General features: G+C 49.8%; 1 protein-coding gene across 3 annotated transcripts in view; it reads right to left on the bottom strand.

Moving 5' to 3' along the window:
* VWA2 (von Willebrand factor A domain containing 2) overlaps positions 1-19,033 on the bottom strand; it is a 44,297-nt gene that overhangs the window by 25,168 nt on the left and 96 nt on the right. The window contains exons 1-5 of one of the 3 annotated variants that reach the window (XM_053668446.1): positions 18,571-18,935; positions 10,961-11,053; positions 10,303-10,364; positions 4,807-4,881; positions 3,223-3,356 (exon numbers count right to left, since the gene is read on the bottom strand). In XM_053668446.1, the coding sequence (XP_053524421.1) occupies positions 3,223-3,356; positions 4,807-4,881; positions 10,303-10,364; positions 10,961-10,983 (294 nt within the window). In that variant the 5' untranslated portion in view covers positions 10,984-11,053; positions 18,571-18,935. The other 2 variants (XM_037132843.2, XM_053668447.1) reach the window with 2 other exon arrangements.

Raw genomic sequence — 19,033 nt, 5'->3', positions numbered from 1 at the left:
TTTAATGGCGAGGACATAAATGTCCCAACATCCTTGGGAGCAGTTTGTCGATACTTCCTGAAAATTGAAAACGCAAAACCCTCTTGGGAATTCATCCTTCAGATACACTGCCACACGCGGAAATGCCATGTTTACCAGCTTACATTATATTTATAATAGCAAATTCCCATCAATAGGGGGCTGTTTAATTCAACATTCGTAAACCCTTACACTTGAAACAATAACCAGCTATAAAATACATATGTATGTTAATACCTACATTATGTAGATGCAGAAAGGCTTCCAAGACCATGTGAAGAGAGTAAGACAAGGAAGAGAACAGCGTGTGTCACCTACTCCTCTCTTTATAAAAAGGGGGGAAATGAGAATAGATACTCATGTTTCTTGTATTTGCCCGAAGTGACTCAGTAAGAATGCTCAAGAAAGCAAACAGGGAGACTGAGCGAATTGAAATTGAGTGGGTAGAAGGGGTAGTTTTCACTAGATGTCTTTTTATTGAACCATGTAAATGAATTCCTTAGGTTGGAAAAAAAACACAAAACCCTCCCTTAAGACCAACAGCTGGGTGTACTTACTTGAATGAAGCAAGAAGGATACAACTTCAAACAAAACAAGACACAAACAGTTTGAGTCAGTAGTTAAGGCATTTAATTTAATTGGTGGTTTGGGAGCAAAAGTGTTGTCTTTTATCTTTCATCTTCAGTTTACTGAGTGCTGAGAAGCGGCCCGCCCAGCCTTCTCACCCCACGGTAATCACCCCGCTGAATCACTGCGCACAGCCAGGAAGTGAACGTCTCAGCTTGCTTTTTTCTTTTTTTTTTTTTGAACTTTTCAGCTTTTTAAGTGTTGAGAGGAAGACTTCAAACATCTTAAATCCACTTAACCACTTCAACAGCAGAGCATCCATGAAAGCCTTAATTTATGGCTACTTGAAAATTTCCTCCTGAACACTAAAGTTACAGAAAATAAAATCTCTTGTACATGGAGAGAACAAGACAACAAAAATCGCAGCAGCAAGAACATAAAACCTGAAGCCACAAATCAGGTGGAAGCATCTGCAGTTGCCCTGATGCAAAAAAAAAAAAAACCCTTTGCTAGAATTCCAGCAAGTCTGCCGGAGCCCCAGGCGGGTCAGGAGGCTGACTCGCTCGCTCGTTCGCTGAGACACCTGACTCTGCTCAGTAAGTCTTGCTGTGAGAAAGTTCTTCTTGGGCCAACCCACATATATCTCCTTACACACCCAGCTCCTGCCCCCTTAATAGAATGGAGCCACTCCGTACCTAATCAGGTTCCCTCATTTATGGAAATTTCCAGGCCTCTCCCTGTTCCCCTCCTTGCTGTGGGCACTGTCTGGGGTGCCAGGACTCACCTAAGAATGTCACTCAGTGTCTAGGTGTGGCAACGCTGAGATCAGATTTCCTGAACTCCGGTGCCCTGTCGGTTGGGGACAGCTACTCCCAACAACGGCACCAGCCGTGAGGTTTTTTTGTCCTAGTTTTTTGACTCTTTTTGAGGATTCTGAATTCCATCAGCACCCCCATGTACACACATACACACTCTCACGCCCAGACACACAATACCACGTGGTCCACTTCCCACGTGACGGCAGGGGGTGAAGTCTGAGTCTCATCACCTCATCACAGCCCAGTGGGTAGGGACAAATGACCACATGAAACAGATCCTGAGCTGAAAGTCAAGAGCCCCAGCTCCTCCACCCTTAGCTCACTTCCGAGATTGCTGTGTGACCCTAGGCAGTCACTTAGCCACTCTGAGCCTATTTCCTCGTCTGTAAACATCCTCTAATAATCCACACAGTTCTTCTCTCCCAACCTGCCTTCCACTGGGAGTTCTCAGTCACTTACTTTAGGACATACTCCATCAATGCCAAGGTCAAGAATGTTGGATCTTTATGGCTATTCCTCCATGAATAACTAGTAGAATCGTATAGGGAATCATTTCCTTTTAAAAGCTCAGCCCTGTGTGAGAGAGGATGGAGACTGAGCAGTCCTTGGCCCTGGCCCTTTTAGAGTCTGTGATGGGTTGACTTCATGGTTGGAACTTCAGCGCTGCTCTGATTTGTGTCCTCAGATAGCTGTGCAAGACCGCTGGGGGTCCAGGGTAATGTGCTCGCTCTCCCAGGTGACATGCTCTTCTGGAGAAAATCTCGTCCTCATGAAAGGCCATTTTTGCTCCTAAACCCTAGTGGTTTTCTTAGGGTTAACCCAGGAATGCAATCTGGGAAAATCATCTGTGGGAGTATATTTAGAATAAAGTGCTGGGTGATGGACACTGTCAGCTTCCCCTCTGGAGAGGCTCCACACTCCCACCCATTCCCGCAGACTTGCAGGGAGCATGTCACCAGACTTCGGTGTTTGCTAATCCAGTTAAGTGAAAAATGGCATCTCGGCTGGAGATGTGCTATTCCACTGAGTGAGGTCGTTGGGCATCTTTTCATATACCCAAGGGCAATTTGTGCTTCGTCTTCTGGGATTTGTCTGTATGTACTCACCACCCACTTTTCTACTGACTTTGTCCAAAGTGGCCCTTCTTTTAGCCACAAGAGCCACAGCTAGCCCACTCTGTGGATAATTAAAACCTGCTAGTTGGAGCCAGAAAGAATAAACATCCTGGCTGCATTCACTCAGGCAGGAGTAGGGCCTTTCACATGAACAAAGAGGGTAGAACCTGTGCTTCATGCTGAGATTCTAGTCTTAGGAGGTAGATACAATCTTTCCCCTTCCCACTGTGGTGCAAATACATCTTCTAGTGAGAAATCAAACTAGTGAGACTCTAGTGAGTCTACCACCACCCAGTGAAAGTGGATGAGTACTGCCTTCTGGTCCAGCCAGATGAGCTCTTCCTTTGAACTGCTGTGATTGGGTAAGGAAGTGTCATGTGACCTACACCTGCCCAGTCAGAGCCCTCGCTGGGGCTTCAGCCAGCAGCAAGGAAAGAAGGCTACTTTCTTTTTGCTGGTGTCACTAGCTTGAAGGACAATGCAGGGCAACTAACTGTTCTACATGTGGAAAACCTGCCTGGAAAGGAAGCCAACTGTGGAAAGCAAAACGGAGAGAAGAAAAAGCGGGATCGAGCCCTTGGATCCCACCATGCTTGGTCTCCCCAGTCCCACAAGCCAGCAAATGCCCTCTTCTGCTTAAGACTGGATTTCTATCGCTTGCAACCAAACATGCTACATGCAGACACCGGAAGACGTGTACTCACTCTATCTGGGCTGACGTCCAGAGCGTCACAGACCGTGATGGCAAAGTGCTTGGCCCTTTCGAAGCTCCCTTTCCCGATGCTGTGAGAGCCATCTAACAGAAACAGGATGTCCACTGCAGCCGAGCACCACGTAACTAGGGGGGAGGGGACAGATGCGTGACAATCAGCTTCCTTGCTGTCTGGTCCCAAGAAGGTCTCACTCCCTAAGCAGAGAGGAGGCAGGAGTGGTGGAGCTGCTGCTCCTCTGAGGTCCAAGAAGGAAGTCACACTGGGCAGGGTTCAGGCCGGAGGCCCTTCTGTGACAGTCTGTACTAATGGGAAGAGTCTAATTCAACACCACCAACTGAGCGTTGTGACAGAAGGGGCTGCTGGGCCAGGGAGCGATTTGAAGAGCCTGGTCCCTGCCCTTAGGGGCCACAGTCTAGTCTGGGACACAGCCAGGCACCCTGGTACCACAGGTCCTATAACCCAGCAGTTCAAGTAATCACACCTGGCACTGACTGCGACTTCCCCAGTGCCAGGTGCCACTCTGAACACTTTATATGCTCCAAGTAGCTCCATGCTCACGTGCACCCTTAGATGACTATTGTCTCAAGTTCTTTAACAGGTTCATTCCATCATCATCTCAGTCCATTTGGGAACATTTTCCGTCACCTCATAAAGACACCCTGTATCATTTAGCTGTCAGCCCCCTAACCCCACACCCTCACCAGTAGATTTAGGAGGTTTGTTCCCACTGGAGAAATGAGGAAAGCAGGGTGCAGGGCGATTCAGTAACATTCCTACAGACTGAGTCCTGGGAAGCGGTGGACCCAGGACCCAAGTCCAGGCTGCGTGGCTCTAGAGTTCAAAGCTCGAATCCGCATGAAGATGCGTGGCTGCTGCAGCTTGAGCACGGGGCAGGGAGGCTGAGCAGGGCGGAAGGGGAAGGAATACAGCCGCAGACGAGGCTGGTTGGGTAGACAGTGGTCACCAACAGAAGACCTCCAAGCACAGGCCGAGAAATCTGGCGACAGGTGAAATCAGGCAGTCAGGGAAAGACAAAGACCCTGCGATTTCACTTATGTGTAGAATCTAGAACAAAATGGCAGTTGCCAGAGGGGCAGAGGGAGGGGCAACGTGAAGGAACTGAGAGGCACAGATTGGTGGTTACAGAATAGTCCTGGGATGTGATAAGGCACAGCGCAGAGAATGTGGTTGGTGACACCGTGATAACTGTTTGGCATCAGGTACATGCTGGAAATGTCAGGGATTGCTTCGTAAAGTATATGATGGACTGTCTAACCACTATGCCATACACCTGAAACCAAAACCAAAATAATATTTAGAGTAAACTTTAATTGAAAAATAAAAAATATATTTTAAAAAAGTTGTAAGGAATTTGGCATCAGGGATTTACCACGGACAGGTATTCACCCAAGAGAGGAACGTGGTCGGGCCTGTTTTGTGAGATCAGCTGTGGCCACAGCATAAAAGGAAGATGGGAGTGGGGTGGAAATTGTCTGGAGCAACACGGTTTCCCGTGGGTCTGTCACAAAGAGGCTGGAGTGGGCGTTCAGAGGGTTGACTAAAACATGCGCTTACGTCTGCTGGCGGCTGAAATCTTCCCAATGGTCTCCCTGCCGACTTGGATTTCCTGAAGGGGGAAGGTGGGGGGCGCTAGGAGAGAAGACACCAGAAGCCATCATTACAAGACAGAGAGGAAGGAGTCTTCATCTCTAAGTTGGGTGACCAGAGTAAACAGGTAATAAAAAGGGAGACAGGAATGTGGAGGAGCCTAATGACACTGTATCTCAAAAATTACTAGATGGATAGCATAAAGCAACCCCCCAATTACCCCTCTCATATCAGGCACCTTTGCATTTGAAGAGAAAAATTAAAAACTACACAGAGGGGTGATGAGGAGCCAAGTGGGTTTTACCCCTGGCAGGCTATAATAACTGGGTTCTCTACTGAATGCCAGAGAAACGCACCTTGGATGTGAACAGATAACTCAGGAGAAAGAGAACTCACGGAAAGGCACAATGATAAAACGTTGTAACTCCAACAATAAGATACCATTTTAAATGTGAAATTTCTAAATTTAAATGTAACTGGGAAAGCTTAATTCAGGAAAAATTTCCAGTGGTGGCACCTGTAAGTAGACACAACCCTTTTGAAAGGTTCTTAAAAAATATTTTTATTGATTATGCTTTTCCAGTTGTTCCATTTCCCTGTTTATTCCCCTCTGCCCTGCACACCCCCTCCCACCCACATTCCCCCACCAAGTTCATGTCCATGTTTCACACATATAAGTTCTTTGGCTTCTCCATTTCCTATACTGTTCTTAACCTTCCCCTGCTTATTTTCTACCCACCATCTATGCTACTTATTCTCTGTACCTTTTCCCCCTCTCTCCCCCTCCCACATCCCCACTAATAACCCTCCATACAATCTCCATTTCTGTGATTCTGTTCCTGTTCTAGTTGTTTGCTTAGTTAGTTTATTTGTTGTAGGTTCAGTTGTCAATAGCTGTGAGTTTGTTGTCATTTTACCATTCATATTTTTTATCATCTTTTTTTTTTAGATAAGTTCCTTTAACATTTCATATTAGTGATGATGAACTCCTTTAACTTGGCCTTATCTGGGAAGCACTTCATCTGCCTATTCCCTGAAAGTCTATTTCCTTTGCCAGATTGGGGAAGTTCTCCTTTATTATTTGTTCAGATAAGTTTTCCACTTGTTGTTCTTCCTCTTCCCTTTCTGGTACTCCTATAATTTGGATGTCGGAACATTTAAAGATGTCCTGAAGTTTCCTAAGCCTCTCCTCATTTTTTTGAATTCTTGTTTCTTCATCCTTTTCTGATTGGGTGTTTCTTTCTTTCTTCTGGTCCACCCCATTGATTTGAGTCCCAGTTTCCTTCCAATCACTATTGGTTCCCAGTACATTTTCCTTTATTTCACTTAGCATAGCCTTCATTTTTCATCTAATTTATGACTAAAATCAACCAATTCTGTGAGCATCCTGATCACCAGTGTTTTGAACTGTGCATCTGATAGGTTGACTATCTCTTCATCGCTTAGTTGTATTTTTTTTCTGGAGCTTTGATCTGGTCTTTCATTTGGGCCTTTTTTTTTTGTCTTGATGCACCTGTTACAAAGTGAGGGGCGGAGCCTTAGGTGTTCACCAGGGCAGGGCAACCATCATGTGGTTGTTCACGCAGTGACGTGGCACGGTGTTGTGACACTGTTTGTGGGGGAGGGGTCCAAGAGGGAACAGTGGTGCTTGCTCTGCCCTCTGCCAGATTTCAGTGACTTCCCCCACCCACCAGCAAAGTCAGCCCTTCTGGTGCTGGTTCCCAGGTGGTTGGGGTTGTATGTGTTCTAGGACCCTGTGGGTCTCTCCAATTAACTCTCCTATGAGGCTGGGAGTTTCTCCCACTGAGGAGCTCAACCCCCTCAGGTGTTTTCAGTCAAAGGTTTGAGGTTTTACTTCCCCGTGCTGGGACCCTGGGTTGTGTGGTCTGTCTCGCTCCCCAGTTGCTCCTCCTGGTTTATCTGCACTTTAATGTGGGACTGCCCACTCTGCCAGCTGCCGCCTTGCTGTGAGTCCTCTCCACCCAGCTGCCCATCTCGACCCCTCCCACCAGTCTGGGTGAGTGTTTCTTCTTTAACTCCTTGGTTGTCTAACTTCCATGCAGATTGATTTTCTGTCAGTTCTGGTTGTTTTTTGTTTTTAAATTTCTGTTGTCCTTCTTTGGGTTGTACAAGGAGACACAGTGTGTCTACCTTTGCCTCTATCTTGGCTGAAAGTCCCCTTTTGGAAAGTCATTTGGCTAAATATATTGAGCACCACAAAAATGCGTTCACCCTCTGACCGTGTGGTGTCACACCTGGGGCCTGATCTGAAGGAACAATGATTTGGAGAAGGAAAAGTGTGCATTGAGACACTGCCTTCCACACTCTTTGTGATAGAGGAATTCCGGAGGGAACAGATATCCAAAGGGACAGGTCTATGAGTGAATGCCGACATATTCGTTCAATTCCATTAACACTAACAAGGGCTAATAAGTGTTAAGGTAGAAAGTTCGCGGATGGTTTTCATTCTTTTATATGATATCTGATACACCTGCAAAATGGTGTATGAGGGCAATCAGTAACAACTTAACAAAATCAAGTTTGAGAGCAATGAGGGCGTCGCTTGGAGAGGTGACCTGAAAAGTCCACTGCGCGGTGTGGTTTGTGTCTGGTGACAGGGGGCTCTGTGCCCAGGGAGAGGTCTGGTGGGTTAGCACAGAGGAAACCAAGCTGGGGTGTGCAGGGCCCAGGAGCAGACTGGGCCACAGAGGGGCCAGAGGAAGGGCCACAGCATGGGCTGCTGCTGGGGGCGGAGGTAAAGGAGAGGAAGCCAAGGACCGGGGTGGAGGGGGTGATTGTACAATGCAGCGAAGTTGGGCTCAAGGGGGTTTGCAAATGCCAAAGAAGTGATCAGCGGGGAGACACTGAAAGATGGCGTTGGGTTCTGGGGGTGCCCCTTGTTTGTGGCACCTCCTGGGCTCTTCTGTTCCTGCTCCCCAGGGTAAATGAAACTGGTTTCTAGTCCTCCCCCCACCACCTCCCCACCATAATCTTTGAGCTGTTTCTCCTGACCTGATATGCCCTCTCTCAGTCTCTGCTCACAGAAAAGACAGTTCTAGGCCAATATGCTGACCCAGCAATTAGCTCCACAATCCAAATCTGTCAGGCAAGTACCTTCCATGAGATCTAAGACAGCGTGTGATTTGTCCCTGCTGTTCTGCCACCAGGGACAGAAATAAGACATAAACTATAAATACACACAGTAGACTGAATTAAAGGAACAAAAATCACCCACTTCCATAGTAAATGGCAGATGTTGGCACAGAGGCACGATAATACTTCCCACCTGCTACACCCCAAAAAAGAACACAAAAATCACTCAATAATTCAGCAAGTTGTCATTCCAGCAAAGAGGCTTTCTGCTTCATTGCATTCAGACATCAAAATCTTGCCCACTTGTGGGGCCCCTGCTACATCCCACCCCATAGGGCGCAATGTTGCCATGGCCCTTCTCCCCCAGAAGCCCCCAGGGCAGGAACATCGCCACCTGTCCTCCACAGAGCCTCACCCAGCTCTCTGCACACAGCGAGCAGGCAACTACGGTTTCCTGAACCAGCCCAGGAATTACTGGCAAAGGGCCCAGGAGCTGAGGAATCCCTAACGCCCTACAAGAAAACACTGCTCCTTTCTAAGCCTCTTACTGGCAAATCCTCCAAGTGGAGACAGGCCAGCCAGCTCCCTAAATGGGAGCGACAGGACTGCCGTGACCAGAGACCACTTACTAAAGATGTCACTTAGCTAATGTGACATCTGTGCCTTGCACTCTGCTGCCACAGCAGGTGTCGGGTTTCTGGTGAGCCCTCCTGGTGCCTGGATGACGCTTCCACGCTTCCACTGCTCGCCTCTGAAATGACCTCAGGACTCTGCAGAGGAGGGCCGGGCAGAGGGAGCCAGTGAATGGCTGTTTTAGCCTCTGAAGACCACCTGCCTGGGCTCCAGAACTTGGATCTCCTTGGAGGGGTGGGCGGTGCTAAGGAGATCGCTCATCTACTGAAACCCTTTCACTACAGCCAAGGCTCAGAGAGAGAATTCCTGGACCTCCTTCTCTCTCCCACAGGCGACCAGAGTGGTGGGAATCAGGAGAGTTGGGTTTTCATTTCGGCTCTGCTATCAGTAGCTGTGTGACCCCGGACAAGTCACACAGCCTCTCTGGGCCTTCCCTGCCTCATCTGTATAACTCAGGATGGTCAGCTCAAGGGTTCTGTGACATGGTCAGGGCCACAAAGGGGAAGTGCTGGGATGAGCCGGAGCAGGACTTCACTGTGCCTGGGCCTCCGGACACCGCGTCCAGGCCCTGTAGCCAAACACATCTCATCTCTCCCCAGTGTCCTGACCAGGAAGTCACTGTGTTACATTGTCACCTGCATGGGTAGAGGGGGGACAGGTGAGCAGAGCAACCATCCCTCTTCTTCCAACTTCTCTCACCGCCCCAAGGCTCCGGGGAACAGGCAGGTGGTGACAGAAGCCACCTCAGCAGAGACAGCACACCTCCTCACTGAGACACCGACCAGGGAGGAAGTACACACCAGGGAGGAAGTGCGGGAGAGCAGCTCAGAGACGCGGGAAGCTCCCGCTCGACTCAAACAGCTGGTCGCCCTGGCCACGAGAATCGCAAACCACACCTGTTCCTTCCTACTATCTCGTGTTTCACAGAAGCTAGAACTTGGGAAAGACGAAGTGGGAAGATCTGCTTTGTGAGCACTGAGCACATGCCCGGCCCAGCGCTAGGCGCTGACATTACACAGGAGTGAAGGAAGAAAATGCAGAGTCTCTTTCTCATGGAGCTTATTTGTGGTGGAGAAGATGGATGCTAATTCTTAAAAATTCACACAGAAATAAAGTCCTAGCTGTGTTAAGTGCTCCACAGCCACGGGTCCAAGGCTATAGGAAGTTTTAACAGGGGCATATGGCCTGATCTGGGGGTCCAGGAGGAAATGCACTGGGTGTTGAAGGGTGAGTAGGAGTTTACCAGAGTGGCAGTGTTGGGGTAAGGCAGTGATCCTGGGAGAGGGGCCACCATAACTGAGAATTTCTAGGGCAGGAGGGAGGAAGGGCGCTGGGCAGGAAGGGGTACGGACTGCAGCAGAGAGGGTGGGGAGGGGCCACCAGAAAAGGACCAACGGTGGCAATGGGGCTAGATCAGGGAGGGCCTCCAAGAGCAAGGGGACATTCCTTAAAAGGTGCAGGCAGAGAGCAGGATTGGAGAGGGATCCAGACAGGATCGGACTTGCACTCTGAAATGGCTGCTGTGTGGAAAACGGGCTGGAGGAGACCCAGGGAGACCAGTCAGGAGGCTACTGTGTTGGTCCAAGAGTGAGATGGTAGGGCTGAGACCCCGCAGGGGGCCGTGGAGTGGACAGACTCAGAGGCATGCAAGAGACTTCTAGATGTTAAAAATGACAGGATGTGAGACAAACCAACCTCCCAACACCTTACCGCCCCGCCCCCAGCACAAACGCTTACCTCCAGCAAACAGGAAGATGCAGACGGCTTCCAACAACAGCACAGAGGGCATGTTGATATGGCTACAGGGCCAGGACAGGAAAAAAAGTGACAGCAAAGATTCTGTAGCTCCCCAAGTCGCACATCCAAACAAGATGACAATACCCAGCCTCTCCGAAGGTACCAATGTGACCCTAGGAGCCCCTCCTCACCACAATAACTTCAGTAGCCTGGAGGAAACCCAAATTCGTAAAAGCCACAGGAGACTTTACTCCAGTGACTTTGATTTTAAAGGACAGTCTAATTCTTCCCCGACACCCATCCCCCCTAAGCCACCCCCCCCAGCTCCTTCACAGACCTGGGCGAGGAGCAAACCCTATGTCTAGACTAGAATTAGGAGACAGGGTCCTGGCTTCAAGATTTGATTTCAATACCTTTGTTTTAGGAAACCTAGCAAAGTCACCAAGCTTGTACTTTCTCAATTATTTATAAACAGTAATGTGGCTGAGGAAGAAGCGAATTATCTAAGTTTTTTTTATTGCCTAAGAATGCTCATTGTGTGGGTAAATTCAGTTCCGTGGAGCCTGGTTCTTTATTGGTTTCTGAGGAAGTATCAGTGTGAAAAGTGAGAGCTTTTACTAAGAAACTGACTGTAACTTTGCTTCCATAGGGCACGCACCTGGGGTGTCGTCCTTCTGCCATTAGCTGCCAGGCCTAGGAGAGGTACCCTTATCGTTTCCGTCACAAAGATCCGATGCACGATTCAGATGACCTGAGGTTTTAGCAAGATCACAAGTAGTGTAAGAACCGAAAGGTTGTACAGAATGAAATTTAGACTTTCCCCCCAGCATCATTGAGCAGGGGAATATCTAAAAGTATCTTGACAGTAGAGTCTAGAAATCCTACTTTTTGCCCTGTGGGATCCAATATATGTAAGATCTCACCCGGCACTTTCTCTGCCTTGAACTTGCGCTTTAAGAGAAGACTTGGACGAGCCAGACAATGTCCCATGTGGGTCTTTCTAGAGGTCCCTTCCATGAAACACGTAACACTGACACTCATGTAAGAGAATTCTCGGAAGAGGAAAACCCCAGGCAGGGATTTGGAAAGGGAAGTAGGGGCCTGGGGAACCCCACGTTCTAGAGATGAGTCAGCCACTGCATCTGGCACCCAAGGATGCTCACTGCACCCAGATGTGCCCAACTCGGAAAGCCCCTTCAACCATCTTACATAAGTGCCACTCTCCTGCATCTAAGATGATGCATAACAAGGCAGGAACCCCAAGTCTTCCTCTAGGTAATCCTGAGCCTTCCAACCTGTACCCCCCCCCGCCACTGTCCCCAAGGAACACTGGTTCTCTGAAATACATGCCAAAGTTTCCTGGTCATCTGTAGCAGCAGACCGAACTGCCTCTAAGTTAACCTGGGCTAAAACGAGCTCTCCCACAAACTCCCACCCACCCAACCTCCCAGCGGCAGGAACAAAACAGCTCCGATTTCAGAGGACTCGCTGAGCAGGCTGAGGGGCGTGGCTGCCTTGAAAAGTCAGTCACCCAGGAAATGTACAGTGGAAAGGTTTAAAATGACCCAACTCATGTTCATAAATCTGCAGTGGCCACACCTGACTTGGAATTACTGGAAATGAGAATGAACAGAGGGGCCGTGCTACGGGGTTCGCACTTAACCCCACCCCAGGCCCCACCTGCGATCCCACCTCCAGGGAGCAGGAACCGGGGAATGAACGAACGAGAGGGTGGCAGCATGGTGTGAAAGAGGACACGCTGGACCCTCCATGCCACTTCTGGAGCCCAGGCCAGCTTGGGGCCTGAGCCACCGCTCAGAGCTTGATCCACACTGGGATGGCACTCCTGTAAGTGACTACCTGACAAGCAGGGGCCACCCCTGGCCTGTGATGATGCAGAGCCTGCATCCTGAATCCAGAAGCCCCTGCTGCTTGTCTGATGGGTGTGACCCTGACTTATGAAACCAGGGAGGAGGTTGTTCCAGATGCTGCTAAGGTGTCTTCTGGTTCTAAAAACCCCGTTTGATCACCCCTCCGTCCAGGTCTTACTCATCTGTATATTCAGCTCATTGGACTTCAGAACATCTCTGAGATACATGAAGTCAAAAACATCCCAACCAGCTGAGAGTCTTTGTGCTTCAAGTGACTAAGAGGCTCAAGAGGCTAAGAGAGTCTTTGCGCTTCACCTAATCTACATGGAAATCGGAGATTCAGTATCGTGAGAGAGAGAAAAAGGTAGACAGAGAGCATACTGGGCGCTCCCTGCTAGCTTCCAACTGGGTGCATGTCGGCAAGGCACTGCCCTTTCCTCCAAGGTCAAATTTTCTTTCCTTTTACTCTCCAAAACAGATGCAGGACAAGCCCCCACATGCCACTTGGCAGCCAGGCGACAGCCAGGCCTGGGGACAAGGGGCCGTGCAGGGCAAAGGTAAAAAAAAGGCTTCTCAATGCTATGTAATTCTTGAGTCCAGGATGATTTTCTGGGTCACCGCTTCTGACCTTGGGCACGTGCAGGACTCGGAGGCTCAGGGCTGTTCAGTTTTTATAAAACCAGGGTTGTTGCAGCCTCCCCTGGCTGCCATGAGGACCAGGTGGAAGGTTCCTGCCACACAGTAAACACGACCGCCTTCCCTCTGCCAGAAAACAAACCTAAGCCACGTCATCTCGCTCTGTTATGTGTCCTTGCTTGTCCAGGCGAATGTTCCTAACTTTCCGCTCATTAAAATAAAGCATATGCTGGGCGGCTGCAAATCAATGCAAAGGTCAAATGCTTCCTCATGAGGGTTTGGGTGGGATGGTGCTGGCTCTGGGACCTCAGCAGCCCCTGCCTCCCCTGTCCCCAACACAACCCTGTAGTCAGTCACCTTGCCCACACTGCACCAGAGGTGCCGGCTGGGTAAGCTAAGCACCACATCACCCATCACAGGTGGGTGATAAGCCCATCACAGGTGGGGTACTTCCAGATCAATCTTTGTGCTCACTGCATTCTTTTCTGTGCCCCAATGAAGGAGGCGGATGCTATTTCCATGCTAGTGAAATATTAACAGTACTCTTTCCTGACCATTCACACCCTGTCATTTCAAATAGTTTATTCTCTCTCCCCTCCTCACATAGCAAAACTTTGTTGACATACTAATTTGGCATTTTAAATGCAACCCTATATCTAAAAACCTTTTTTATTTTTTTAAAGATTAACTTTATTTACTTTTAGCAAAAGGGGAAGGGAGGGAGAGAAGCATCAATTGGTTGCCTCTGCATGTGCCCTGACGGGGAATCAAGCCAGTGACCTTTCCACTTTGCAGGACAGCGCCCCACCAACAGAGCCACGCAAGTCAGGCCTCTGAAGACTTTTACTTTTTAAAAAATGGAACCCAACAGCTACTACCAACAAGTTACTGGGCTCCAAACTACTGTGTCTGCTTTTTCCTAATCCTCACAGTCAGCCAGTGAGAGTATACCCCCCATTTCACAGATGAGAAAACCGAGATGTAGAACAGTTAAGTGTTTTGCCCCAGGTTATATGCCAATAAGAGGCTTGGACTTCATTCCGGCCTCTGGGTGATTGATCTGTTCAATCTTCCCGAGTCTGGGGAACCAGGACGGAGAAACAGAAGTATAATTAAAAGTCTGCCTCCCCAAATCCCGCCCTTTGGCAGGTTTCCACCCAGCTAATAACCTGCCAGTAGCCCCCACCCCCAGCAAAGGGGCAGATTTCCAGAGCTCCCGGCATTCTGTCAGGAGTAGGCTGCAGCCCGGGAGGTGGGGGGCGGGAGGGGGGGGCTGGGCACAGACCATTGGCTCCCAGGTACACCTTGTTAAGCCTTTTCCATTACAAGTGCTTCCATCATCACATTTGTTCTTTTCTGTTCCATTACTCATGCTAATCCCTGGCTCCTGCAACTCTCACACATGGATTTAGGTGCCCCCCAAGCCCCAATCTCTTCATCTGGCTGTTCTCTGCAAATCCTGGTTCCAAGCGGCACTGGTGGCATTTGGGGACAGTGGGTGAGTGGGATTTGCTGCAGGGCACCACAAAACTCTGCACTCTGGGATTATACTTCCCCGGATAGAGGAAGAAACCAGGGTCAAAACAAGTCCGCCTTTGAAAAAGCAGGGTGGACCGGTAATAGCTAGAGGCAGTTTTGCAGGACAATGCCTGCACTCTCCCCTGTGATCAGAAGTGAAGTCAGTGCAGGGTGAAAAAAGAAACCACTTCCACCTCCTTACAAAATGCAATTCCTATCCCAAATATTAGATTAGTGCTTGGCGGCCTCCTTTCAATGGGCCAGGATGGAAACCTGAGCCCTTCACCAGAACAGGCAGCACCTGAACCGGAAGACTAGAATCAAGGTAGAAGTTTCCAGCCAGACAGCCAGACAGTCGTCTTTCCTGTCCACCTGGGCTCAAGCCCAGAGTCTAGGGCAGTGGACAGCATGTTTCTAGTTTGATGAGGCAGGGAAAGCATTTTAAAAGCAGCTCAGGGAACAATCGGCTCCCCCTAGAAGAATCACAAATTTTCAGAACCCCTGAGTGAGACAACCAGAAGTCAGCACCAGGGACAATGTGCCGTTTGCCTTCCCTGATGGTTGGGGAGAGGGCTGTGCAGACAGGCGGAGGAGCATCCCACACTCACCCCACCTGCTGGGAGATCATTTTTAGCCAAAAGAGGTTTTAATGTTAGTTTTAATGATCTTTGAAAATGCTTTAAGTTGCACGAGACGCAAACTCACTGACTCGGGACTCTGGGAGGCACACACACAGGACAGGAAGTCCAGAGACTGAATTCCAGCCTCGCTCTGCTTGTGACCAGCAGAGGGACTCTGCCAGCAAGAGCTTCCCCGCCTCTGTTCAGTCAGCTGCCAAATGGGGAGAATCTCAGTTTCACAAACTCACGCAGTGTTGTAAAGATTCTATAAAACAGTGTGTGACCTTCCCTCCTTTTGATAAAACACTTTCTAAATGTACGATGGTAAAAGATGATGATCGCATATGTTAATTTCATGTAACAAGAGTCATAACTCCACCCTGGCTGGTGTAGCTCAGTGGATTGAGTGCGGGCCTGCAAACCAAAAGATAGCGGTTCAATTCCCAGTCAGGGCACATGCCTGGGTTGTAGGCCAGTTCCCAGCAGGAGACGCACGAGAGGCACCCATACATTGATATTTCTCTCCCTCTCTTTCCCTTCCCCTCTAAAGATAAATAAGTAAAAAAAAAAAAAAACAGTCATAACTCCAAGGGTAGACGTGATCATTTCCATTTGTATACATGGAAATGGTCTTGGAGGAGTTGGGGGCCAAGGTCCCAGAGCTGGGGAACCACAATCTCAGCGTCTGACTACAGGCAGCTCGGCTGTGACAAGAAGCGCACAGGACAGAGAGGACACACAAAGGGCACTAATCGAACACCAGGAGCTGGAGCATGAGTCACGCTGGTACATTCATTCACTTCAATCTCTCCATTTCCTTCTCTCAAAAATGGGGGTGGCACCACCTGTTCTCTTTGACCCAGGAGGGTTGTTGCCAGGATCACCTGAGACCACAGGGCACAAGCCCCCTGGGCCAGGGCAAAGTCTCCTCCATGGAGCTCAGGGAGGTCCAGCTCAAGAGAAGGGACTTGGGGTCAGGAAAGGACGTGGGGGCTCAAAGATAGTCATCACATTCAGGGAAGCCCTGCAAGTAATTTTGCAGGTGGAAAGATAAGCAGTCTGGGCTGTTTAGAGGATAAAGGGGGAAGCCAAAGGAAGAACTGCAAGTGTATTCAGCTGCCCCTGGGAGCTGGCATGGGGTGATGCTGAAGTGAGAGTTGTGCACCGACAGACTCTCCCCTGTGCAGGGTCCCCAAGTGACCCCCAGTAGTCTTGTAGATCATGGGAGGGCTGTTAAAAAATATCATTGTGGGATAAAATTAAAAATTAGCCATCTGAAACTAAAACAATATTGAACACAAAGTGTAATCGAAATAAAACCCATAAAAAATAGCTATTCTGTTCGTCCTCCCAATGAAAACACTTTTTTTACTGATATGTGAAACACAAGAGTTTGAGGACCACTGTTCTAAAACACTTCTTAGTGTTCCTGACACTTCCATTAATCTAACTGCATGAAGTTGCATTTATCCAATGAAAACTATCAGGCATCTCTCCTGTGCCCGCACCCTCCCTGCTGTTGGGAATGCAATGAAAATGCTCTGTCAGATGCAAACCTGGTGGGGACTTTCTTAACAAAAGGCTTTTACATTTGTAGCAGCAGTTTATCCCCACCCAAGGTCACCACTTGCCAATTAATGGCTGTGCCCTTTATGAATCTCGACAAAAACCCAGGAGCCCCAGTTCCTGGCAGGCTTTTCATTTGCCCTGGGGCAGTCTTCCACCCTCTCTGGGCCTCAGTTTCCTCATCTGTAAAGACAGGGGGCATCCGACTATGATTCATTCCAGGGGACCCGGGTCTGTTGTGGGTAGCGGGTATGGCAGACCAAAATCCAGATTCAAAGAAAATATGTCATAGATGGTTTTCGGTCAGACAGACAGGTGTGATGAAGGAGACGTTCCCCTCTCGCCCTGGGGCGTGCCTCAGGAACTAGGCTGGGAAATTCTTACTTATACAGTCAAGAAGTGGCTCTGAGCTAGACTTGTACAAGAGAAGAGAGTGGGCCTTAACCCACCCGGAAAGGTGCTCAGTGGCGCTTTGTTACCCCATCAGCCAAGAAGAGCATGCTGCAGGCTACTGGCGCCAGCAGCCTCTACAAACAAACTCCCACGGCCACTGTACATGGCAGTGATACCTCGCTCACTCTTCTGACTCGTTGCTTCTCTCTTCTCAATAAATTCACATTTCTTAGTACAATGTCAAACTGGAAGCCAGACAGAGCTTGAATTTTTAGACATCAATTTACAAAACCCTCAGGGGGTCTAGGGTTCTAGTTTGTTTTTTAACTAAATGGCTTTATAATTTGAAAATTGTAAGGTTCCAGTTACTCATTTCCAAGACACCAAACACACTGCACGGTGTCCCCAATGAAAGGCCCCTCTTTGCTGGGCAGCTATTGATTCCACAAGGAAAGGGCAGCAAGGTGCCCTCTCCCCTTTGCTTCTGCCTGGGTGCCCACCATGTTTTTAAATAGAGGCCTCCTGGCAAATTTAAAAGTGCAACTTGGAGACACTCCTATTTACCTTGGTCCCAGCTGGTGGCCAAGGGCCAGGCCCTGGGCTGGGAAGGAGCAGAAAGGAGGGTTGGGTCAGGTGGTGATGGTGGTGGGGTTGTCCCCAGCTTGGGAAATCACCATGGAGTTCAAGCCCCCAGGACTACCCATCGCCCAAGGGCCAGTCTCTCAGGTAGCAGGCCCAACTTGGGCTCTGCTTGCAGAGACTTCCATGGGGGGCACTGGGAAAAACTGCACTGGAGTATCTGTAACACCTGCAGATGCTCCGTAACGGGGGAGGGGGTTGCGTGGCTTGGGCATGTCCCCCAAGCCTTGATTCAGAAGACAAACTCCTTCTGTGACTGCTGCGCGCAGCTCAGGTTTAATATGTAAGTTCCCTCCTCCACCGGCAACCACCGAGCCCCTAACCCCTTACCTGCAGTTTTTGCCCCTCAGCCCGATGCTCCAGTGCCAGGGACTCAAGGGAGGGGCCGCTGAGGGACCCTCTACGCTCCCCTTCCCAAAACCACGGCCAGTTCTCCCCAAAGCATCCAGGAAGCCCGAAGGAGGCGTGCACCGCGTGCGTTTTCCCCCGGGACGTTGTCTGCCGGCTGCCCGGAGAGGTGCGCGCGCCTGGCGGCAGTGCTCAGGTGAGCGCAGACAATGCCGAACAAAGCCCGCAACGTCGCTGCGTCCGCGCGGAGCCGCAGTCTCCGTTCTTCGCGTAGGGGCGACTGGAGGCCGAACCGCTCGTCCCCCTGGCGCGAGTATAAGTAACCCACGCCCCTTCCGAGCACGCTACCGGGGTTCCGGGCGCTAGGGCTCCTGCGGCAGGCAGACAACCTGGGCTCTGACTCCCCGGGAGGAGCACAGCGAGAAGCGCTCGGCGGGACCCGGACGCCGGGGCAGCTCTGCGGGCCCGGGCGCGCGCGGCTCGGGCCAGGGGGCGCTGCTGGTCCGCGGAGGGGCACCCGGGGTGGGAGCCATACGGGACACCGGTATTTCTCAGCGAGGGAAGGCGGAGAACGTGGCGCGGAAGGTGCAACAGGCGTTCTGCAACCCCGCCCGCAGCGCCTCCGGTGTTTTTAACAAGGACTTTGCCGAGGGTGGCAAATAAACGGAGGTACTTACTCCTGCGGCGGGTCCCCGGCTCTAGGCGATGCAGCAGCGCTACACGCTGTTGACTCCGCAGGATTTATTGCTCAAGACTGGGGCGAGAATGTTGACTTTGGCATCGTTTCTGTTTGTCGTGGAGATTGTCATTTGTGTACCTGGCTGTCCTATCATTGGAACTGCGCGGTAATTAGCGGGCCTTTTAGCCAATATCCCTGTTTAAGCCTAAATGGTGCCCGACTTTTAACATTCAGACGCCACAATGCAAAGTCGTACCACGCCTGGCACAAGACCTCATACATAATAAGCACCCCATGAACGGTGACTAAAATTGAGTACTGTGTGGTTTCATACTCACCAAAAAGGTGCTGTTGCAGAATGTGTGCTTATCACAAAAAAATAAATAAATAAACACCAGCAAGCGGGTCGAAAACCCACACCTATTCCACCACCCAGTGATAATCACTGTTAATATTATGGT

The sequence above is a fragment of the Artibeus jamaicensis genome, unplaced genomic scaffold (assembly GCF_021234435.1).
Source record: "Artibeus jamaicensis isolate MK-2021 breed Jamaican fruit bat unplaced genomic scaffold, CSHL_Jam_final contig_490, whole genome shotgun sequence".
NCBI lineage: Eukaryota > Metazoa > Chordata > Mammalia > Chiroptera > Phyllostomidae > Artibeus > Artibeus jamaicensis.
This window is presented reverse-complemented; position numbering and strand designations above follow the sequence as displayed.